At 45.7% G+C, this 25,430-nt stretch overlaps 1 protein-coding gene across 9 annotated transcripts in view; it reads right to left on the bottom strand.

The window, feature by feature from the left end:
- RBMS1 (RNA binding motif single stranded interacting protein 1) overlaps positions 1 to 25,430 on the bottom strand; it is a 592,904-nt gene that overhangs the window by 27,273 nt on the left and 540,201 nt on the right. For all 9 annotated transcript variants that reach the window (XM_085645456.1, XM_085645455.1, XM_085645453.1 and 6 more), the window contains exon 10: positions 18,933 to 18,983. In XM_085645456.1, the coding sequence (XP_085501582.1) occupies positions 18,933 to 18,983 (51 nt within the window). The remainder of the gene's footprint in view (positions 1 to 18,932; positions 18,984 to 25,430) is intronic.

The following is a 25,430-nucleotide window of genomic DNA, read 5'->3' as shown; positions in this document are numbered from 1 at the left end:
GGAGACAGGCGGAAACAGACCACAAGACTGCCCATAAAGGACAGAGAGAAGGCACAGACAGAAGCCTGGCGCCAAAAGTATACACTGCCAAAGACCGACACCGTCTACCAAAAGGGAGAACGTCGAGAAGAATACACACAGTAATGCTACCTAAAGAAGCACATGCGCCAGAATGGGAGTAAGAACTCACACCCAGAAAAACCTCAGGGGTGGAGCACAGATCCAGTGGCAGAAAGGCATAGACAAGAGCCACTCCTTGAGAACTAGGAATATGCACAGGACAGGAAGGGACAAACTGGACCCCGTGTCCTGCAAGAAACAAGGAACCGGAGAACGTGCCAGAGAAGACCTGCCCGTCCCCTCCTCCCCTCCCCCGAGGCGCATATCCACCGATAGACAGGCAAGACGTGCACAGCGAGGATGTAGGAACACACCAGGTTGACAAAACCCCTTACGGAGGCGAGGATGTATTACGGACCAACTGTAGACAACCAATTGAAACCAATTCCATGGATCTCACCAGAGCAGACATCCTACAACAGTAGGAAGAGTCAGCTTGCATCAAGAAAGAGTACCAATATGATTGCCAACAAATACCCCACATAGGGTAAGGCACAACCCTACAAAAGGGTCCCTCTTGAGACAAGCTCGTAGGCAGAGGCAAACACAGCTTAACCAGCTGTATCAGAATAAGTAAACAAGACGGCTGAGCAGCCACACAACCCAGAGCATCTGCAGCCCACAACGGGTAACAGAAAAGAAAGGGACGTCACGAAACCCAAAATCCTCCACGAGGATTAAAACCGAGGAAGACACAGAGGAGGCGCCTGACCTCCGAATCAGCATGGGCATCAAAAAGAGTGACCCCATCAAATGGTACATCTCTAAGCCGCTCCTGAACATGCTCTGGGACAATGCCATCGCACAACCACGCGTGGCGGCGTATGGCAACTGACCAGCCATAGCACGACCCATGGAGTCCATGGCAGACCGAATTGAAAAGTGTGCCACATCATGACCATCACTGATTAGGCGGGCCAGATCGGCACAAGAGTTCTTCGTCAAGGAGTGGAGAAGCCGTTCAACAGCATCCCAAAGGGCAAATGTAGCCTGAGCAAATACACACAACGTGTTGAGGGACCAGAGTCCCGAGCTGGCGGATGCAAACACATCGCGGCCATATGACTTCAACCACCGAGACTCCCGAGTGGGAGGATGCAACGAAACAGGAGCGACAGAGAAAGCTACCTGAAGCACAAGTCCTCCAGCTCCAGGATGGAGGGTCAAACAGGCGGGGTCATTGGGAGCCAGCCGATGGCGATGTGCCACAGCACGATCCACGGGGTCCCCCGAGGAGGGCCATGCCCACGTCCCGAGAAGGATGTCAAACAATGACTCCGCAAAAGGTAACAATGGTTCCATGTTCCCCGCGCCCTGGTGGAGAATATCCAGCAAAGGCTCCGAAGGACTAGAGACTGAGGGGCTCCATCCCTAAAATGTCTACAGGCCTGCAAACAGCCCTAACAAACGTCCCACTAGCCTCTGTGGCCCCGCGAGACGGTGAGAGCAAGTCATCAGTAGGTGATTGACACAAGCTAAACCGACCACTTAACAGAGAACCAGCAGCAGGCTGAGTAGGCCAATGCTCCGCTGGCACCTGCTCTGGAGAGCAGTAAAGCGATTCAGGGGGTGGTGAACCCACCGGGACCACATCCTCCACCAATAAAGCTGGAGACGGCACCGGCCTCGATCAGCGTCGAGGCGACATTGAGCCGGCGTCGGCGACCTCCGAAAAGGTCCCGACCGTCCGAGTCAAGCCGGCGACCTCCGAAAAGGCTTCGACCGCTCAGAGTCGGACCGGCGTCGACTCAACATTCCCCGAGCTGGAAACCTGCGGCGAGAGTATGCCAAAGCAGTGTCATGCACTGTGCCGCAGCCACCTCCAGCGATGCCGCAGGGAGCCTCAGAAGGCTGTGCAACGGCGCTATGGAAGGGCTAGACGTTGCGGGATGCCCCTCTGGGCTGTGTCCCGACGTTGCGGCGACTCTGGTGTCAGAGTCAGGGCACTCAGTTGAAACAGAGGGCAAACCCGCCGGCAGTGTCAGAACCAGAGTCCCTACCCCCCCTGTGGGGCCCGGAGGTGCACCAGGGAGGGGGGGGGACAAATGCTTACCTGAGGTAGGCGAATGACTGCGACGGTTCCGGGACTGGCCCCGAACAAGAACGTCCCCCTGTGAGGACTGGCGCCGCGTGGACGGCTCCACTAGAGAAGGAGACGTGCGTCGCGAGGGGTCCATTTGGGACAGAAAGCAGCTTTATGCGGCGTTCCAGCAGTGATTGTGGCCGCAGCTTGCGGCAAACGTCACACTCCACAGAGTTATGGTGCTCTCCCAAGCACCATATACAGATTTTGTGAGGGCCCGTCGCTGACATCTGTCGCGAGCAGGACCGGCACGGTTTGATGCCCACAAAGGGCATCGAACATACTGTTCCTGGATGCGAAAAGGCGTCGAAAAGGCCTGTAATAAACAATAACAGGCCCGAGGTATTACTTTCCCGGATCCGCGTTAGGACGCGGAAAAGAAGAAAAATGGACGTCAGCACGCCGGGAGTAGCTTATATGGCTCCATTGACGTCACTTCCGTGGCCGACGTCAGGACGGAGCCAGGCGACGCTACCTCCCCGCGTGCAGAGGTATTGCTGGGGAAAAAAGATTTTCCGGGTCCAGTCTGACGCCTGGGAGATATTCTGAGTTAAGTAATCTTCGCCTAGATGTCTCTATCAGATATGTGGATATTGTTGCAAAGGAACCTTTTTTATACTTGGTTATGAAAACAAAGTCTCCTAGTGTGCAAGGTGTGCACAGAATATGCAGGAGTGGATTGTCTAAGGCAATGCAGCACCAATCATACTTTGAGCCACAAGACGTTGCTGATGGATGCTTTCTTTTGTACTCCTTCAGCTGCTCCAGAGACCGAACTGCCAGTGTCTCCTCGGGCTGCTGAAGGTCACAAGGCTATATGAAGTATGAGTACAAGCTGTGAGTGGACAGTTGGTATGTCTTTTCCTTCCTTAACCCGGAGTCCATGGAGCATGGTGGGCTAGCATGCTCTCCCCTTTACTGACAGAGGGAAACATGATAGCACCCACTAGATGCGGGACACTTCCTGAACATTGATTCCCCCTAACAGAGGGGTGCATGTATTACTCTGGGACAGTGGAGAATGCATGGACGTAGAATAAAGTACTTGAGGCCTATCTTGTGCTGATGGAGATCGGCAAATGTGGATCTATCTTGATGTCAGCAGTCGGAGGAGCCTGAGCAGAGGCAAATGGGGACAACATAGGCAGATGCTCCGAAGAGGGAGTGGAGATCAACACAATCAGCAATTTGGTGGTGCACTTGCCTGCTAAGGGAGCAAATGTGGGAGTCACTTCATTTCAAATAGTGTAGTAACACTATAAAGAGAAACAGGATTTGCTCATCCCCCAAACATTCCAGCAGAGGGAGCGGTTGTTGATGCTGGCAACCCCACTGTAGAACTGCATGAGGGTCAGAAAGAAACAATTACACCATCTGAAGGTATCCTAGTGCAGCTTGGAAAAGTGGAGCAGGCTGTCACTGCAATATACTCATGCATGGTTGAAAAGGCGATCATGATGACTAGCATGGAAACTTTGATGGCTATAATGACACAAGGCTTGGGAAACTGAAGATGTTAATTAAAGAGTCTGATAAAGGGGCAGCAAAAATGGAGGTGGTGAGATGTATCAATTAAAGAACAGTCTGACACACTGGACAATAAAATTTGAATGAGCCAATTTGAAAGCACCGGGGTTCCCACTCACCTGTAGAGGAGGATATTGCAGTAGCAGACCGAGTTTTTTGCAACTAATTTTACTAGATCGGACTATGGCAGTGAAGAATGTGTAGAGGCTCCAGACACAGAAGGTCACTGCTGACTCGAATACTAAATGAAATTACCAATTAAGCTGCACCTTGTAGTATGAAGTGCTACATGCAAGCACAGGGCTTACGCTGAGAAACTGGAACAAGTCTTACGTGGTCAGACCAACCGCACTGCTGCCCAAAGCAGCCTGTGCCATGACTATACATCAGGGACGAGCAATGAGGTCAGGGTCATTTGCAGTAAGAAACATCTGCACTCATCTCACTTGATGTTTTTATAAAGTTTGCCCAAATCCGGAAACTCTTGATTTCAGTGCGAATTATGGTGCATTACATGGAGCTTTCAAAACCCAAGATCACTGAAAACACTCATTTTGACTGAACTCTGTTAAAATGATTACTCAATTGTGAGAGAAAAAATTGTTTGCTACAAGTCCTTTACAATGGAGTTGGTCAAATATTTACTTTATATATTGAGAACAGTTAATTACACAGAGTATGGTTAAGGTCAGCTCTAACAACTGATTAAGACACCGATTTTGGAGATTGAACAGTAGTTGACCATCTGTCTCTGCAAGTTAAACAATGAATGGGATCTGAAAAGCCACCTAACTCAAACTGAGACCAATGCTCAAATATGAACTGTTCGATTTAAAAGACCCTTAACGTGGGCTTTGCAACATAACATAAATGCAGAACAGTCATACCTTACATATACATTAGTATATACCTAGCAGTCAAACTGTGGTAGTAGCTCAATTCCTGGGACATATTCCTTCTGGGTGACCAACCAGGGAGCAGGTATGTACTCTCACCTGACTAGTGAGAGCTTAACACAATATTAAAGGCCTCGGTTGACACGATACGTACATGTCTACAACAGTAGTGGTCTCAGGTCAGATTGGTCAAGGACCTTTTTAAACATCTTTGACTCTATAAACACTGCCTTCTCTCCTCACTTTCAAGGACCTAAGAAGACTTCAGAAGATCTGGGATAACACAGGGTGTTTGCTCGTCCTAATGGTCCTAACCTAGCCACACCAGGTATTGTCCTCGGACACCTGGCACTTCTTCCAGAATAAAGGCATGGGGTTTACATTGATTGGGAGGATGAGCGGTAGAATGCCTATTCCAATCGCTTAGCTTGACCGCCAACTTGAGGAGATAGCCTCCCTTCAGCTAAGCCTCTCCTATAACCTCAGAGCGCAGACAGTTGCTAAGATATTCACTGCACAATCTCCATACACAAGTCATAAATAAATCAATATATCGGTAATATTGAAAAGGTATAGATACCTAACTATTATGTAGATTGCCCTTCCTAGTACTGGCTTTAATCTAGTCCAATCCCTGTTATCTTATTTTTACTTCATGATATGTTCGGCTCTCACACATATGTTTGCCTGTCTACCAGACCAAGTGTTAATCTTATTCTCATCATGTAAAGCACTCGGATACCCACTAAGGTCACGTTCGGGCTATACAAAACTTTACAATTAAATAAATAAATAAATAAATAAATAAATAAATAAATAAATAAATAAATAAATAAAGCAAAGGGCCACTCCGCTCTGCAAAAGAGCATCAAATCCCTGACTTCATTAGTTGATGACATTATGTGATTCTCCAGTTGCCTCACACTATCAAGTGTAAATAAGGACACATGTAAGACTTGCTTAGAAGTAAACAGATCCTAAAGAAAATTGTCCACGGGCATCATTTTTTCCCTCGGAAAGTCTATGAAAAATCATTTGGCTGTCCTGCTGCATTGATCGCTCTGGTGGAAAGGCCTACTGCCAAGAGGGACCTCGGCCTTGTTCTTTCTTGCACGAAACATGAGCCCATTCAGCAGATGGCTTCATGCGATATTAAACTGTTCTAATGGAAACCAGCACTTCAACAGCATTTACTTTGCCAGGATGTGCAAGTGAAATGAAAGCCCTTTGCACTTTGGTTGTCAATTAGAACAAGGTGGTACTGCAAACTCGCGCCTCCTACAGTATGTTGGCTGAATTTCGCTTAGATGTGGAGAGTACCAGTGAGGCTATGGGACCTTTGGTTCCAAAGCTTCGCACCCACTTCTATCTTGTTTAGGTCATCAACCTTTTCCTAATTTTCTGTCCAGCTTCACACTACCACTCCTCAATGTCCCATCACAATGTAAATGCACACCATCTGTTAATCTGCCCCACTGCCAATTTCTAAGTGCTACCCTGGTAATCACTCATCACCTTGAAGCACTAGTTTAAAATGATTAGCAGCAAATACAACCAGAGGGAACCGGGATAATGACCAATAACACTAAGTGTTGAGCCAGTGTGGCACAGATCACACAGTTAATTGACGTTTAAAGTTCACCATGTTGGTGATTTGACGGCATTATAAACCTGCCTATCCACTGAAGATCCATAACAGAGCAAGGAACAAAATGTAGTAACAACAGACAGCCTGACACAACAAACGGTGATAAGCAAATCGCCTTCAACTAAACACTACTGCTCCTGAAAAAACGACTGAGCGGGTGGAGTGGTCTAAAAAACAAACGCCTTGTCCCCAAGAAATAAAGAGTAAAACAAATGAAAAGTCAATGCAGCTGCATAATGCTGGCAGGCAGTTCGATAAAGGCTGCATGTGACACTCCTCAGCTCTTTAGCCGAGAACGGTGTCTCACAAACAAGCCTGAAAACGGTTTCTGTCCATTAGGCTGTGAAATACTTGAAAATGGCAGATGAAACTATATAGAGACATGCAAGCATTAATAAGAACAGGTTAAACCAGCCAGCTATCAGTGACCTATCAGGTGGTCGATGGGAAATAAACAAAAAATATATTGAGAGAGCAGTGGCAGAAAATTGTATCAGAGGCGAGTACATGGCAAAAGTTCTTAAGATGTTTTGAAATCCAAGACATTCCTTGTCTCCAGGATAATGACGACGACGACTCTTTGCAGAAGGAGGAAATTATGCATTTTTTAATTACTTACAGAAAATCGTGCCAACTCTTTTGATGATGATATTGAAGTAGAAGAGAAATATATTTGGGACTTGAAAGGACCACCATTAAGCATGAAAAATACTGAAAGCCCTCAAATCTCAATAGAATCATTTTCCCGAGCAAGACTTGGTTTGCGACATGGCATCTATTTGGCTTTAGAAGTAATAATGGCAGCACGTAATCGCACCATTGCAACAAATTTAAAATGGGAATTGGAGAAGAAAATATTTTCTTTCAAAGATAAGGAAGCAACGTTTTAGATTTTTAAAGTGCACTGGGACGCTGCAAGATTCTATATTTCTCCTAAAAACATTAGAGTTGCAGACAGGAAAAACATATGTCAGATATTTGCCGAAGTGACTCACAAGCACACTATGTACTGAAGAGTTTCCTGTTCAGCTACAAGTTTCTGGGAAGCCACACAAATGGTAATGAATAAAAGATGTGACTACCGACTGCCTACAAGTCATACATTAACTTTTTTCATTTATTTAGTATATTTACATTACAAACAGTGAAATGCAAAACATTTAACATAGTTGGCAAAAAGTAATTTACTACTACTACTACTAGAAGGAACAGTGAAGAAAACGCGAGAAAAAAAGCAGGAACGTTCTCATAGAAACCTTATATTTGCTCTTCCTTTAGGCAAGGTCCGATCTGTTTAGTAGCTGGCGTTAAAATAGATTTGTTCTTTACTGCTTACTGAGAACCATATCAAGCAGTCTCAGAACAGCGAGAGTTTCTATTTTATGAAATGTGTTAGGTAAGGCACTCACCTTTATGTTAAAAAAAATATATTATTGTCTACAGAAACATAGATCTTGCCAATCGCTGTGATAAAGGGGCTATCTTCCGAATCTTTAGACATGTGGCATGGGTTAATACGAGGCGGTCATATAATCCTGTGTAAATCAGTGGACACGTTATTCTCTTCATAAGAGTAATTTCAACGAGAGAAGTTTCTGCAAGAAACATCATCACCATGCTACAGCAATACATTGGTAAATCCTCTGGTGAAGAATTTTCATCTTGGTTTCTCCAAATTGATATGATAGAGCCAAGGAGGTGTAATTACTATGACACACTGCACACTGGTGTGAATTAATGCATGGAGGTAATTATGGGCTCGATTTATATTTTGGTGGCAAGGATACGCTGTCGTGATGGAGTATGTTTAGCTCCAAGTTAATGGTCTGCCCGCTCGACTTAGACACAGGTGGCCCATAGGTATGGCTATGGTGGGGACTACTCCACCAACATAGGCCAACCTCTCCGACCGCCTGACGGAGTAAGGGCCATCTGAGAAATGGCTATATTGCCACCCACCCAATTAAGATGGGCAGAGATATAGCTGTTCTTTTAATGTCCATCACTGCCATGCAAAACCTGGTGGTAAAGGACATTAAAAATGAATCATGCACTCCACGGCATGGGAGAGGACTCCCATGGCAAGGGGGGGGATTTTCTATTTTATTATCAGAAAGCAAATCCCGTTTTGCATTTTTCTTTTTGAAAATAGAAAAGTTAATTGTTTGGTGCAGGGCTCCGTCATGTAGCTAAAGTCCTGCACTAAACAGCGAAAAGCATTGACAAAGCGCTGTGAAGCAGGTTCCAGCCAATGTGCTATAAATGACTACCAGCTTGGCGGTCATTTCTAAATTCAGTAGACAGTCCCCCAAGCATGGTGCCAGAGTAATTTAATCTGTCCCCCTGGCAGAATAACAGGCCGTCCACTGAATTATAAATTGAGCCCTGTGCAACTAATGCTTTTCAGAGGTATGCAAGTCCCTAACATTTCTAAATGGGACCTGTAGATTGTACAATAAAAAAATGAAAATGTACTTGGTCTTCTACCCACCCTGTTTGATGACTTTGTATCAAGCTAGAGTTCGATATCAAACCTTTACCACAGGTCAGTCCTACTAATATTTCCTCTGCTCATACTGGTAAAGTTCCATATCCAAGAAAGGTTTGATCCTCTTGCCTCGGCAAGATGCTTTCTAATGATATCTTTGCTGGGGCAAAACATAATAACCCGTTTTAAACAACCACGATGACTGCTGCTATTTTGGCATATTGGCCCTTACCAGTTTAAGACATATGGGATTAATCCTCTCTAAGCATTATATGATCAAGCGGCAAACCAACACAAAACCCAGTGGATATCTTAAATTAAACATACACAGCAAGTTTTTGCAGTGTGAAATCTCTTGCAAATTCACAAACCGTGAATAATTACACCATCGAGTGATTGTGTCTGAAATGTTATGGTCAGATCACAAGCTAATACCTTTTCAACTCACCAAACCTGCTGCCGTAATGACCAAATTGTAAACGGTCAACACAGGGCGCAACTGGGCCAAGCTCAATACGAGAAATTTGCAAAGCTTGCTAGAAAACACTAACGGGAGATCTAGAAAACAGATATAACTCCTTTGTAAAATGGCTTCATACTGCCCTCAATGTGGTGCTGCCCGCACAGTCAAGGAAGACACCTTGTACAAGAGGAAAATGTCCCTGGTGTACTCCTGATCTCTCGGAATTGAAAAACTAAAATAAAGACTAGAAAGAGACTGGAGAAAAAACTATGATGGGCCAAGAAACTGACTTCTAAAGGTGCAGTCAGGAAATATCATTACGTCATTAGGCTGCGAGAATTAGCCATACTGCAAAAAAATCGAGACTGCTCCAAATTCCTCTTAGAGTTATATCAAATAGTAAATCTTATGACAATCGGCAAGAATGTAAGCAAGTCTATCCTCTCAGAAGATCAGTGTAATGATTTAGCAAACTTTCAGGGAAAAGGTAGAAAACATCAGTCACATTTTTGGTGGAGTCATAGAAACCCTTTCCACAGAGAAACTAATTTATGGAAAATTGAATACTTTTGCAGAGATGACGATTGAGAAAACTACTGAGATTCTCTTCTCCCTTAGGTCAGGATCTCCTTCTGATCAAGTCCCCCTGATGTTCTATTAAAAAGGGGGTGATATACTCCTACATACCCTAGCCAACATCTTTAAACTTTCTCTCGAAGCTACTACTGAAAAAGGTCCAGCCAACCCTTTGATAAATGACAACTACCGCCTTATTTCTTTGTTGCCAGGACCTAATAAAGTCCAGGAAAAATATGTAACTTCCATCCTAACCTCCTACCTTGTGGAAAAGAATAGTTCACACCCATCACAAACAGGCTTCAGAACAGGTAATAGCACTGAGACTGCCCTCCTCAACGCCACAGAAGAGCTCAAAGCCACCCTAGATAATGGAGGAACAGCAGCATTTACCCTCCTTGACCTGACCACCGCTTTTGGCACAGTCTCTCACCCAATCCTTATCATTAGACTAGGATAAGAAGGGATATCTGGAACTGTGCTGAAATGGTTAGAGGCCTTTCTTAAAAATAAACCTTTTCAAGTCACTGAAGAAAACTAATTCTCCAACACTCTTCCCTTGAAATGTGGAGTACCACAGGGGTCTTTCCTTAGTCCTTCAGTTCTTAATACATATGTAAGTCCATTAGCTGATATTATAAAAGAACATGGCATTAGAGCCATTTCGTATGCGGATGATACTCAAATCATCATAAGTCTTTCAAATCAAACAGAATTCCCCTCAGCATTTCAAGATAAACGCCTAAATCAGGCTTGTGAGCTGGATGGCAGCTAGTAGCCTTAAGCTAAACGGAAATACAAGCAAACTACAGGTACTAGGGGAAAACTCATCACTTTAGGGAGAATTGAATTGGCCGGTATCTATGGGAACCAAACCCTCCCCCAAGGAAGAAGTAAAATGCCTTGGTGTTTGCCTCGACCAAGAACTTGCTATGGCCTCCCAAGCCAAGAAATTGGCAGCCACCAGCTGAGATGGCTGCCTAAATCCACCCGCAGAACCATAGTTCAGGGCCTCATTTTGTCTGACCTTGACTATGGTAACTCTCTATATCTATTCAGCCCCGAATTTGTCATATATAGGCTTCAGAGGATACAAAATGCAGCAGTCCGCACAACGCAGATAATCCCAAAATTTCCATCAGTCATTGCAGCAAGATCCTCATTACACAGGCTTCCGGTGAAAAAGAGGATACAAAATTAAAGTGCTCTGCCTTGCCTACAAAGCAATACACAAGAAAGGCTCAACACTTATACAAAACCTATTGATAATCCATCAGCTTGCAAGGCATCTGCGATCTGCCTCTTAGCTTTGTCAGATTGTCCGCAGATTCAGAACAGCGAGAGCCAGAAGATGGTCCTTCGCTGTCCTAGTACCTAGGCTATGGAATGCCCTCCCTCTCCAAATTACGAAAGCAGAATCTGAGCTTTACTTTAGGAAACGGTTAAAGACCTTTCTTTTCGAATAAGTAGTTTCCTTTTCCCCTTTCTCTGCCTAGCGCTGGGAAGCCCTATGTGGGCAGCCATGCGATATACAAATCGTAGAGAATAGAATAGAATAGTGTTAGGATTCAAAACTTCCTAACTTTAGGTAGGCGTCAACATAGGTGTAGCCTGAGTAGGATGTTTATTGTAAACCCACAATGCCCCATTTCTTGAGCATCAGTTTGGATTCTTTTTTTCCATCACTGGATATGTAGGCTCTCTGATGCAGTCCAAGAAGATGAATGCTGAAACTTCGAAGGGCATAGGATCTTGGGGGATTTATTGGGGGAGTATTAACACAGTCAGAGAATGACTATTGATCACGGTGGTGTCACTGAGATTCTTCAATGGCATCTTCTAGCATGAGCACACTCTTCAAGTTCTACCCATCTGCAGTAGGATTTTCGCCCTTAACAACGAACATACAGTAAGTATGTTCTGCACACAGAGGAGCTAGAATCCAGAAGATTGTTATGCTTGCTCACAATTTAAGTTAGGACTTTAATACACACAAGGTTTTAACTACTCACTGAGCAGCAGCAGGGATTTTTGAGCTACAGAGGCAGAATAAAAACACTCAGTCGTTAGATTAGAAGGGTTTTTCTAAAGATGATGACATAGGGGCCGAGGAGGCTCAGGGAGATCACCAGTAGGACCAAGACATCGAGGAAACTCTCCTGGAAATCCGAGGTCTTCTCATAAGATATACCCTAAATCCACTGTGCATAACGCTAGAAAAATCAGGAGCTGTCTGCCAATAAGGATTATGTTCCTTACCCTGTAAGCATCTGTTCGTGGCATGTAGTGCTGTAGATTCACATGCCCTGCATACTCCTGCCATCTAGTGTTAGTTTTGGAGTTGTGCATCTTGTTTTTCTTTGAAGAAATCTTTCGAGTCACCAGGTAGAGTTACTCCTCCTCTTGGTGATATTGCGCATTGTCATCAACTAATTTGTTAAGATTGTTTTCCCGCAGGCTGGTGAGCAATGAGTGTCAGTAAAATGTCAGTGTAAAGATATCCATGCTAAGAGAAGGGCACAACACGTAACTGCAACAGCCACAAATACTGGGGAGGAAGAAGGTGCATGTGAATCTACAGCACTACATGCCATGAACAGATGCTTAAAGGTTAAGTAACAATCCATTTGATGGCATGTATGGCTGTAGATACACATGCTCATAGTGTTTAGTAAATGTATGAGGTGTAGACCATGAAGCTGACTTACACATTTCAGCTATGGATATATGTCCTAAACAAAAGCCATTGTTGCTCTTTTTAAGAGTAGAGTTTGCCCTGAGAGTTACAGATAAAGATCTTTTGGCTCTGCACTACATGCCATGAACAGATACTTAAAGGTTAAGTAACAATCTATTCGATGGCATGTATGGCTGTAGATACACATGCTCCACTTAGACTGTAAAGCAGTCCCTCCTAGGAAGCTGTGGCTGTGAGAGTTGCAGTAGATTGAAAAGGTGTACGTAGAACTGCCTGACCCGCATAGGCTTGTTGGCATGCAAACACATCTCCACAATAGTGTTTAGTAAATGTATGAGGTGTAGACCATGAAGCTGACTTACAAATTTCAGCTATGGATATATGTCCTAAAAAAAGACATTGTTGCTCATTTTTTAAGAGTAGAGTTTGCCCTGAGTTACAGATAAAGGTCTTTTGGCACTAATTTGGCAAGGTTTAACGCATTTTACTATCAATCTGGCTATGCCGGATTTGGATATAGGGTTACCTTTATCTGGTGGCGAAAAGGCGACAAACAGTTGTTTTGTTTTCCTGAAAGTGCTCTTTTTTACATATAATGTGTGAAGAGCACTTTCTGCTACAGAAACAGGGTTAGGGAAAAACAGGTAGTTCAATGGATTGATTGAGATGAAATTGAGAATTTTTGTTTATGTATTTGAAAGAATGGTTCTTCTAAGGTTAATGCCTGGTGCTCACCAACACACCTGAGTGAGGTAATGGCAACGAGAAATTCCACTTTCCATGATAGAAATTGAAGTGGGCACGAGTGTAAACGCTCAAAAGTAGGACCCATGTGCCTAGTAAGCACAATGCTTAGGTTCCAGGAGGGTGCTGGAGGCACAAGGTGGAAGGACTCGTTTAAAGGCCTTCCATAAATGCTTTAATGGCAGGCATTCTGGAGAGTGACAGATACGGTCTATTTTGGAGATAGGCAGCTATTGCAGCAGGATGTAATAGAATGGAAGTGTATGCCAAACTGGACTTTTACAAATGAAGTAAATAGCAAATATTGCCCTGCACAGTGGCCTTGATTGGATTTATGGTTTAGTTTGGCAACAGCAAACAAAACGCTTCCATTTTGCAGCATAACAGGCTCTAGTTGTTGGGCTGCGTGCTGGTTAAAGACTATCCATGTAGTCTGATGGTAAGTTTAAATAACCAAACTTTTAGACCTCAGGAGACAAATCGTTACGTTGATCATCTTGGGGGTCTGGGTGCCCTATTTACCCTTGATACTGAGTGAGAAGGTCTGGCCTGTTGGGGAGCTTCTCGTGTGGGAGTAGTAAGAGATCCAGAAGCGTTGTGAACCAGCGCTGACGTGCCTAAGTGGGAGCCACTAGGATCATGGTGAGAGATGTTTGCCAGAGTTTCTGAATCAGAAATGAAATGAAAGGGAGAGATGGAAAAGCGTAGGCAAATATCCCTGACCAACTCATCCAGAGTGCGTTGTCTTTGGATAGTGGGTGTCGGAACCTGGATGAGTAGTCTGGGCATTTTGTGTTTTCTTTTGCGGCTGTTGGTGAACCTTAGGTTGTATGGTCTAGAGGGTGCTGATGTGGAGCAGAAGGAGATGGTGGGGTGGTGAAGGAGGAGGTGGTGGTTGTGGATGATGTGCAGGGCTTGTAGCCCTGTCATTTGCCTTGTTTTTTGGAAGCATAGGAATGTTCAAGTCCACCTCAAATGCCAACTGCCTCTTAGGAGGAGGTGAGACTATGATTCACCCTGTGCCTTCTGGAGCATGGATCTTCTTCTGTTTAATGTCCATCTTTTCAAGAATTGGCTCAAACAAAGACAAAGTAACTGAAGAATGCTTTGAGGTTTTGAATTCGATCGATTTTGGAGTCAAGGCTTTAGATGACTTCTTTTCCACCATCGAAGGAGATGGAGCTGGCTGCCACCTCGGTTCTGAAGGCTTGATGGAGACCAAAGAATGCGCTTGATCTGATGAGGTCTGTGCCCAAGCAGAAGACTTAGGTTTAACTGCAGTTTCCGGTGCCAGGCCTAAAGGCAGGGCATTCAAAGTCTCTTTTCAGGTCCGACTATGGTCCGAAGGCTGGGGCGGTCCGGCACCCTACAGAAGTGGGAGGAACAAGTATTTAGAACTCTTTTTCAGAGGGTTCAGGGCAACAGTACTGCCTGAGAAAAAGGGTGTATTCAAGCTCTTCCTCAACATCAGAGCTGGAGATCTCCTTGATAGAGAATACTGCATCCTCCTCCTCCTTTTCCGGCTCTTCCTGAGCGTGCTCCTCACCAAAGATGCTGCAAGACATTTCCAGTTAACGCACCCTTCGATCGTGAAGTGTTTTCTTGGATCAGAAAGATTTGCAGGTGTCACATTCCGCTTCGCGGTGGTCTTGCAACAGACGGAGGTTACACACATGGTGTAGGTAGGTGTGTGGATATTTGGTGTGACACTGCGGGCAGAATCGAAAAAGGTGTTAGTTCTACCAGGAACACATCTTCCGAGCAAACGGTGCATGTGGAAAGGTAGGCCAAGACGGGCAGCGCCCGAAGGGCGATTGATTGTCTGACCCAACCAGGATTATCGAGCGGCAGCGGTTTGGAAAAGTGTGATAGAGATTTACAATACCATTGAAGACAGGATAGGACCGAAGACTTGTACCGAACAGAGTTGAACACGGAGGAGGGGTACACTTGTCTGAAACAGACGGGGGTAAGAAAACAATATAACAAAGGAGGCACTATCACAGTGACTCTACCTTGTGTCTCGAAAGACTTCCTCGAAGAAAAACAAGTTGCACAATTCTAAACCCAACACTAGAAGGCAGGAGTATGCAGAGCACGTGTATCTACAGCCACACATATTTATTTCCTAACTGCAAATATCGGTGATACTCTTGATCTATGCATCAACAGTGTCTATCTGGCACTGCAATTTCATGTAGAGTATGGACACAAGTGTCAATGTCATTGTTGTTAACCTTATCGATGCTCAGGACGGCTCCCGGCCGTCATGAGTCACGGCAGTCATGTGCTCATGACGGCCGGGAGCCTGTGCGGGCGAATTAGTTAGCGGGCGGAGTTCGGACGGCTCCCGGCCGTCATGAGCACACGCCCACCGTGATTTATGACGGCCGGGAGCCATCCTGGGTAACTGAGCACCACGCCCAGCACCGCCCCCCCCCCCCATCACGGCGGAATTTGCCGCGCGTGGAAGGGGTTAACCAGGGCCGATAGAGTTTTAGACTCAATGAGCAGCAAATACATATGTACATCTGTAGGAAGCTGGCTCTTTATATGGTGGACCAAAAAGAGGTAAACTGTGTAAAGATTCCAAGCAAACTCCGGAGGAATTAAGGAGGCACAGATGACACCCCAAATTATCTCTTTGTGGTAGTGGGGGCAAGCAGGCATATCAGAAGGCAGTGTTTTTGGTGTGTTTTTCTCTTTTTTCTCTCTCTCTTTCTCTCCCTCTCTCTCGCAACTTCTCCTTCTCCCTCTCTCCTTCTCCCTCTCTCCCTCTCCCTCTCCCTCTCCCTCTCCCACCCAACACCAATATATACAAAGAACACATTCTTTTATAAATATTTAGATACCAAGATCATCAGAATCGGGTAAGTACTTTTCAAGTTATGAATTTTTACTATTTTCAGAAATGAACACGGTGCATTTTCTGGACTGGCAATTTCATCCTATGGAGAAAAAACATGTATTGCATTTGTGCACTTATATGAGACTTACGGGACTGATCTTCTGGACTTGAGGTGTATATAGGCCAAGGCCCCACCAACAGGTCAATTCGGGGAGCTCTGGGGAATCTGGGTGCACAAGTGTGTCACGGCCTCGGGTGTCCCATTTACTAAAATGGTCTAGATAGAAAGAGGCTGCAAGCAAGGACTGGGGCACCAGTCTGGGGGAACACACAGGGGGGGTGGGGGACTCGACCTTTGAAATCCTCAGCACGCAGGGACACCTTTGGACCACCTCTCCTCGGGCTGTGGGGCTCAGTTGCAATGGTGTCTTTTGGGGTCGGATTCCAGGGCAGGAGTCTTTCACAGTTGGACTGAGCCTACAGAATGAGGCTGCAGGCAGCGACCGGAAATCCATTCTGGGCAACCCAAAGTGTGCGTTTGGCTCTTGTGGGCCTGGGGACAGCTTTGGCACCATCACCTCCCTTGGACTTGGGCTATGGAGCGTGGGTGCATAGGTGCTTTGAGTCGTTGAGTGGCAGCAGTCAAAGACTCACTTCTTTGTCTTCTGCAGGAGGGACAAACAGGCCAGCTGGGCCGCTCATGAAGTGGGTCTCACTGTCCCTTAAGTACCTCGACGTGCAGGTCGATCTTCCATGGCGTTGGTGTCCGGTCTGGGCACAACAAGCCTTGGCTGCCACAAGGGGTCGGTACCCCAAGGACTGGCACTGTGCGGCTCCGGGCGGTCCTGGCATCCCCACACTTACTAGGGACGGACGGGTGCAAAGCTCCTTAGCCAACTGTAGCACAATTAGACTTCACCTTGTTTTAGAGAAGGAGCACTGGCATCGAGGTCAGCTTAGGAGGTCTCAGTGCACTGAAAGACAAAAATCAGCATCCAGTAGCTCTAAAGGGGCAAAATGTATGTGTCTGTGGTGTGGGGGATAACTGCAACAAAAGCCCAGTTCGCTACAACATCCATGGAGAAGTGTGGCTCACTGGTTAGAGTAGGCAGACCTGGAAGCAGAGGTCAGCCCGGGACCAGGGTTCAATTCCCGGCTCGGCTGGGTCTTGAGTCCATAAATTGTCCATGGACTTGATAATTCTCGCTCCAGTGCATACTCGATTCATGGGTTCACACTCTGCAACTCTGGGCAATAGCTTGCTTAATCTCCACAATGGCCCCTCGCGGCGGGATGCCTGGCTTTCACCTTGTGGATGCCCTGCTGGGTTATCTCACAGGGGAATACCAGGACGGGTTCCCTAAGCAAGCGCTTAGAGACCGGTTGGTGATTCGTGCTATATAAATATCTGTACATTTACATATCATAAACAGCATCAGGCTGATCCATCAAGTAAAGAAATTAGGAACCAATTCCATTCTGGTCAAATCAATCATGTTCATTCGTAAGAGCACAGGGCCCACACCTAGTGCATAAAGTCAGGTACAGGAACCAAATGGTGCAGGAGAGAATCCATGGAGAAAATACAAAAGTGCATTACTCCGCACCTAAACATGCTTTGTAGTTTGATGCTATTGAATTAAGTAAATTTCTAATGTCCTACAATGGTTTATTGCTCTCTTCAATTAACAAAAGCAAATATTTACAAACTCTTTCACTTGGGATGCCCAAAATTGAAAAACATGATAGTTGCAACTAGAGTCTGTTATGAGTAGTGATGAAAGAAGCCTGGAAAAAAGCTTGTGAAATAGACACCACCAGTTTGAAAAGTGTCCTTATATAGTCACATGTATGTGGTAAATTCTAAAAGTATCCCATGCTAATCAGGACAATGCTTTCAAAACCAATATGACAGAAAATAGAATCTAAAGATAGTGTTTACATTGTAGGTCACTGTGGGCTTCTGGTTGACATCCTCAAGAGCCCTATGGACTCTGACTTAGATGTTCAGCTGACCCAAAGACATACATGGTAGGATAATGCACAGCACAAGTCTCAACCGATTGAACTTTAAGTATAGAGAAAGAGCAAGAAGTTTCAGAAATGTTAAATTAACATCTTGGCTAGTATATGATCTGCACTGAATCAACTGCTAATTTTGAGAGTCTTGGAAGGACCTCTCTATTTCTCTCTAGCTTTCCCCTGATCAACTTTGTTTTTAGCCCCTAAAATCCAGAAGAAACATTGTATAAGTTGGTATGAACTATAATGTGACATCAATGCCACAAAATAAGAAAACTTTTGGAAGTTACTTTCCTTAAACAAAACCTTAAAGTGCAATGCATTACTACCATACAGTGGCCTACGTTGGAAGCGATAGAACGCTGGGATCCTATGAAAATATCTTTAAAAATAAGTAATGCAATGTAGATTTCAGAGGCCAAACCAATATGCAACCAAACATGATTGAGATTTTGTCTCACTCAAGCAGCAAAAAATTCTCTACAACATGACATTCCAATAGTTCTGCTAGCTTACCTAACAAAGCACTAATTTTGTTAGGGCCTTTTAGTTTTGAAATGTATCATCATGAGAAGCAAACTGTGCTGTAAACTATATTCTCAAAAGCAATGCAATCATATAGGATTGTGCAACTCCTTAAGAGTGTAAATCTTTTTTCATCCCTCAGCAGCCCTTCAAATTATTGGATTGTACCAAGGTGGCGAGGAGCAAGCTAAAAAGAATCTAAGATTGCGGAAGGTGGTGGTAACATGCGTGATGAGGCAGGGTATGCCTTTTTTCTGTTTTCAAACTGTAGCAGTGGAAGAGATCTAAACTTACAGGGTGTTGCATGATGTACTGTTGAGGCTGCATCCATGACGGACTCTGAACCTAAAAAGACAAAAAATGTAGGAGAGTCAAATTAACTGTTATAGGAAATAATTCAAGTTATGTGAATTCATCAAGCTTTCAGTTAAAATGTACAGAGTTTTGAGAATCTTGGGTGGCATCAAACATAAGTACTTCTGTGGAGGAGTAGATATCCTGAAACCTAGGACCAAGATCATAACAAAAGAATGTCCTTGCTTCAATCACATGCACAGCGAGCAACTGAAAATTCAAGTACTGCCATACTGCATCTTACTGTTTTAGTCTGCTCATTCGGTCTCCAGTTCTGCACATGCTTCTGTTGGTACCACTGCTCTCTGCAATGAAGCAACATTTCTGCCTATTCAGACTCCCTTGACTTTGCTCTATGATTAGTCTATGGCACATGTAAATTTGGATTTTCCCTATTCATCCTGCTTATGTGAGGATCTCTGAAACTAAGCTATTTTCCAAGCTGCTCTTTCTTGCATTTATTCCAGAGCCCAATTACTATTTCCTGATCTATGTCAGGACGTTGTATCATTGCTCAAAAGACTAGACAGCTGTACCAGCTGCTGCATGAAACCCAAATGTAATTGTTACAATTCTAGATTGAGAAAATAAATACAATAAAGTCTTACTGTCCACTGCTCTGCAAATTAACAGCATATATATATTTGCCTCTGCGGACCACATAAGGTGCTATTAAATGCATGCCTGGCAATGCTAGATTTGAGCAGAGGGAAGACTACATAATAAATGGAAAGGGTCATCAATAGCTCCAACTACTCAACAGCATGTAGGCAATGTACTCCTACTACCAGAACCCTCAAATTCACAGAACACAGGAAGAGAAAGAAGCCAAATCATGTTGCGGTCTACATCCTGACCATGCTTTATGAAATAACTACAAATACTCGCTGGATAAGATGAGTAACTTTATTAGCATGGGTAACACAACCGACATCCATAACCCACTGTGAGAATGACAGTGGGCACAGGGAGTGCAACTTAGAAGTCTCATAACATTCTAGGAGCGTTCTAACGGAAAGGAGGGGGTGGCGGAAGAAACCATGGTAGGAGAAAAGAAGGGATAAGGATACAAATCTTTACAACATCACTGAAGAAAAAATTGAGGCAGAAACAATAGGGAGTACATGCACTCTTAGCATCCTGATTGGCTTAGGCAATTTCAGCATTCCATGCAGGATGCTAGTGAATAATGTATTATAGATCAACAAGTTATTTAACGTTGACAATGCACCTTCTGATTGATACTCTATATAACCACAGATTCTTCACCTGCATAAAATCCCCGGGTGCCAGACTGGATGTGGAAGTTTTTTTAGCAAGTCAGAGAGAGTCAAGTCAGAGAATTTATATAGCGCACTACATACCCAGAGGGTCTCAAGGCGCTTAGAAAGGGGAGGAGTATTACTTGTCAAATATCCACGTTTTAAGTTGTTTTCTGAATGCCAGGTGATTCTGGGTGAGGCGAAGGTAAGCGGGGAGTGAGTTCCATGTTTTAGCAGCCAGGTATGAGAAGGATCTGCCTCCCATGGTGGTCCTGTTGATGCGAGGTACAGTGGCGAGGGCTTGGTTGGAAGAACGTAGTTGGCGGGAGGGGGTGTAGAAGGACAGTCGTGAGTTGAGGCATTCTGGTCCGATGTCGTAGAGTGATTTGTGTGCGTGAGTTAGCAGTCGGAAAGTGATTCTCTTATTGACGGGTAGCCAGTGGAGGTCTTTCAGGTGACTGGAGATGTGTTCGTTGCGCGGGATGTCTAATATGATCCTGGCTGAGGCGTTTTGGATTCGTTGGAGTTTCTTCTGGAGTTTAGCGGTAGTACCTGCGTAGAGGGTGTTTCCATAGTCCAGTCGGCTCGTGACTAGAGCATGGGTGGCTGTTTTCCTTGTTTCGGTGGGGATCCAGCGAAATGTTTTTCTGAGCATGCGAAGAATGTTGAAGCAGGATGAGGATACGGCGCTGACTTGTCTGTTCATTGAGAGAGAAGAATACAGGATGACGCCTAGGTTCCGTGCGTGGTCTGTCGGGATGGGTGCTTTTCCAAGGGCTTCCGGCCACCAAGAGTCGTCCCATGCAGAGGGGGATGTACCTAAGATGAGGACTTCTGTTTTGTCTGAGTTCAGTTTCAGACGGCTTTGTTTCATCCATTCGGCAACTTCTTTCATTCCTTCGTGTAGGTTAGTTTTGGCGGTGCTGGGGTCATTGGTGAGAGAAAGGATTAGTTGAGTGTCATCCGCGTAAGAGATGTTGAGGTTGTGTTGGCGGGCGATGGCCGCGAGGGGGCTCATGTAGACGTTGAAGAGGGTGGGGCTGAGTGATGGTCCTTGTGGTACGCCACAGATGACTTCAGTGGCCTCGGACTTGAATGGTGGGAGGCGGACTCTCTGGGTTCTTCCGGAGAGGAAAGAGGTGATCCATTCAAGTGCTTTTCCTTGTATTCCGATGTTATTGAGGCGTTGTAACAGGGTGCTGTGGCAGACTGTGTCGAATGCTGCAGAGAGGTCGAGGAGGATGAGGGCGACTGTGTCTCCATTGTCCAATAGAGTTCGAATGTCGTCTGTTGCTGCGATTAGGGCGGTCTCAGTGCTGTGTTTTGCTCGGAAGCCAGATTGTGAGGAGTCGAGGGATTTGTTGGCTTCGAGGAAGGCGGCGAGCTGGTTGTTGACGGCTTTCTCGATGACTTTGGCCGGGAATGGAAGGAGCGAAATGGGGCGGTAGTTTTTGAGTTCGGTGGGGTCCGCTGTGGGTTTTTTCAGAAGGGCGGTGAGTTCAGCGTGTTTCCAGTTTTCCGGGAAGGTGGCGGAGTTGAAGGAGCAGTTGATGACGTCTCGGAGGTGCGGTGCTATGACGGAGTCTGCTTTGTTGAAGATGTGGTGAGGACATGGGTCTGTGGGGGATCCTGAGTGGATGGAATTCATCAGGCGGATTGTGTCCTCAGTGGAGATTGGGTTCCAGTCGTTGAGGGTGTTTACGGGGGGAGAATGTTCAGCAAATGGTTGGGTGGGTTGGTCTCCGGGTTGGTTGTCGAAGCTGTTGTGAATGTCTGCAATCTTGTTGTGGAAGAATGAGGCTAGGGAGTCGCAGAGGGCTTGAGAGGGGGTGATGTCGTTGGAGTCGGCTGAGGGGTTGGAGAATTCTTTGACGATGTTGAAAAGTTCCTTGCTGTTGTGGGCGTTGTTGTCAAGTCGATCCTTGAATGCTGTTTTCTTGGCCTTTCGGATTAGTTGGTGGTGTGTGCGGGTGGCGTTTTTGAAGGCGTCCTTGGTGCTAGTGGATGGGTCTTTTTTCCAGGCCTTTTCAAGGGAGCGGCAGAGTTTCTTGGACTTCTTAAGATCATCGTTGAACCATGAGGCCTTCTTGCTGACAGGTTTGCTTTGACGTTTTTTCAGTGGTGCTAGGGTGTCGGCGGTGTTGGATAGCCATAGGGTGAAGTTGGCGGCGGCTTGGTTTGGGTTAGAAGAGTGGGCTGGGGTGTTTAGATGGAGCGATGCGGAGATCTGGTCGGTGGTGATTTTGTTCCAGTTTCTTTGCAGAGTTGGTTGGAGGTGGTTGGTGGGTTTTGGCTTGTTGTAGGTGAAGTGAACGCAGCTGTGGTCAGTCCAGAGGAGATCCGTAGTGTGGCTGAAGGAGACATGGTTGCTGGAGGTGAAGATGGGGTCGAGTGTGTGCCCTGCGATGTGGGTGGGGGAAGTGACTAGTTGTTTAAGTCCGAGGTTGGCGAGGTTGTCCAGCAGGGTGGTGGAGTTGCGGTCGTTGGTCTTTTCAAGGTGAAAGTTGAGGTCTCCCAGAAGGATGTAGTCTTTGGAGGGGAGCGCGTGTGGAGTGATGAAGTCCGTGATGTCTTCACTGAATTTTGCGCGGGGTCCTGGTGGTCTGTAGAGGAGGGTGCCTCTGAGTGTGGTCTTGGGGTCGATGTGGATCTGGAAGTGAAGGTGTTCGGAGTTGGCGAGGTTGGCGTCAGAGCTGGTTGAGATGCGGATAGATTTCTTATGGACGATGGCGATGCCTCCTCCTGTGTGGCTGGTACGGTCCTTGCGTGTGATCTTATATTCTTCAGGGATGGCAATGGTGATGTCTGGGGCGGAGGAAGCGTTCATCCATGTTTCTGTTAGGAAGGCGACGTCTGGAGAGATGGTGTCTAGTAGGTTCCATAGGTCAATGGTGTGCCTGTGGACCGAGCGGGTGTTGAGAAGGATGCATTGTAGGTGGTTGGGGTCGGGAATCTGTGGTGTGGTCGTAGCGGAGATGTTGTCGGCAAAGAAATGCACACGCTTTAAAATCGCCAAACAGTGCAGCTTTGAAATAACGATACCACGTTGCACAGAGAGCGCAGGCAGGGGAGCGATCACTCGAGGAGGAAGCGACAGTCCCTATGTGCCTATAAGTGGCACTGTGTGGCTCCATGTCCTCTGCTCGACTAATGGCTGGAACCCTATACAACTGCAACCCAGGTGTGCTGATGTTAGTTTCTTTCTGGACATCGTCCGGGTCCCAGGACGCAAAGCCCAACAGTAATAATTTGTGCCAGTTTGAAGATCTCCAATTTGGGGCCTTTTTGGAAGGAAAATAGTCCATTCCATAGATCGGGGAGGTGGAACGGTGTGAGGAATATGCGGTTAAATAGTGTATCCACCAGAGAGAGCATAGATGAGGGTAAGTAACTTGTCTATTAGAACAGATACCAAAGCAGTACCTCTATGGACTGACCGAAAAGACCTGCAGGACCGAACAGCCAAATGCTCTTCTCCTCAGACCCAGCTATTGAGGCAGTAGTGATTTGTCAATGTGTGTATGGATGCCCATGTTGCAACCTGACAGATATCCATCATAGGTACCCCGTGTCCTAACGCAGTAGTAGCAGCCTTAACCATGGAGGAATAGGCTCTGAACCCTTCTGGAGGCTCCTTCTTTGGTATCATGTAACAGGTTTTAGAACAGAGGACTAATCATCTGGACAAAGTCTGATTTTGCATTGCTTTGTCTTTCTTTGACCACAAAAAAACTCCACAAAAAGTGGATTGTCAATCCAATTGTCTTTGGTACAATCAATATAAAACCTGGGCTCTCTGTTGGGTTATGGCTAATGGAGTCTATTCTCATCTTTTGAAGGGTGGGCAAAGAATCTCAGACGACGGATGGATTGGAGAATGTGAAATAAGTATACAATCTTCAGGGGAAAAGCCACTTTGGTCCTTAACACCAGCTTGTCCATAAACAAGATACTGTAAGGGAACTCAACTCATGCAACAAACCGATGAAACTGACTGAGGTTTAGGGTCAGCAGAAGCCTTTAAGGGGTTCAAAGCAAGTATACATCAGAGAAGTAAGCACCAAGTGAAATTCACACTATGGCATCACAAACAGTTTTAAAGGGATCAAATTAAGCAAACCTTTAAGACAATACATCACAACAGGTGATTCGAACAAGGACAGTTGATCCAGCAAATACAAGATGGCCAAAACGTAACCTTTAACAGTGTCCATTCCAAGTCCTTGCTGGGCAAAAACAGAATGAACAGTTACAGATACTACAAATTGGCTTGTAGTGGGTCCGAACTGTGGGTGGTACCACAAGCTAAAAAGTTGTCCCAGAGTCCTCATAAGGCAGAAGGATGCCTGGCTGAAAGAAACACATCCACTACATTCATCATCTGGAGCGGACTATGTTCACCATCCCTTCCATTCTCCATGCATTGCATTATATATTGCGCAGACACAGGTGCATGACCCTGCCCTGTTGCTGCAACAGAAAGGTAATCCCAAAACGGAAGCCTGATTGGAGGACAGATGCTCATGTCCAGAGGTTGTCAGCATCCTGACCCAATCCAAGATTACTAGAAGGACTTGGTTATTTTTGATCTTCTTTAGAACTCAGTGCAGGACATATAGTGGTAGAAAGGCATACAGGTAGTCCCAAGCTCCACTCTAAGCAGAATGCCCCTCCAAAAGGGAGCCTTCTTGGAAACTCCAACACACAAAGTGTTGACATTGTACATTCTTGATTAAGTTGAAGAGATCGAGCCAGGGCTCTCCCTATCGTTGGAAGACGTCTTGCGATCTCCAGTTGCAGCTGCCATTCGTGATCCTCTAAGCGTCGCAGGCTGAGTACATCCGCCTAGGTGTATAACGATCCTGTTAGGTGGTGTACCTAAAGGGTGATGCCTTAATGATTCGGCCAGAGGCATAGGGCCTCTTGGGAGAAAGTATAGAACCCCACTTCATTCTGATAGTTACAATACCACATAGTGGTGGTGTTGTCTGTGAGGACCTGCGCCAGCCTCTTTAAATGAATGGCAGAGAAAGTTTTAGTAGGTTGATGTGAAGGAAGGCCTCGGCTGGACACCGAAGTCCCTTCATTGCCACCTCTCTGAGATGACCTTCCCAGCCCTGCAGTGACAGGAACTGCTGCTGTACTGGGGAGTTAGCATCTACCATCTGGCATGATA

The sequence above is a fragment of the Triturus cristatus genome, chromosome 3_1 (assembly GCF_964204655.1).
Source record: "Triturus cristatus chromosome 3_1, aTriCri1.1, whole genome shotgun sequence".
Classification (NCBI taxonomy): domain Eukaryota; kingdom Metazoa; phylum Chordata; class Amphibia; order Caudata; family Salamandridae; genus Triturus; species Triturus cristatus.
The sequence above is the reverse complement of the archived record's forward strand: the minus strand, read 5'-3'. Positions and strand labels throughout refer to the sequence as shown.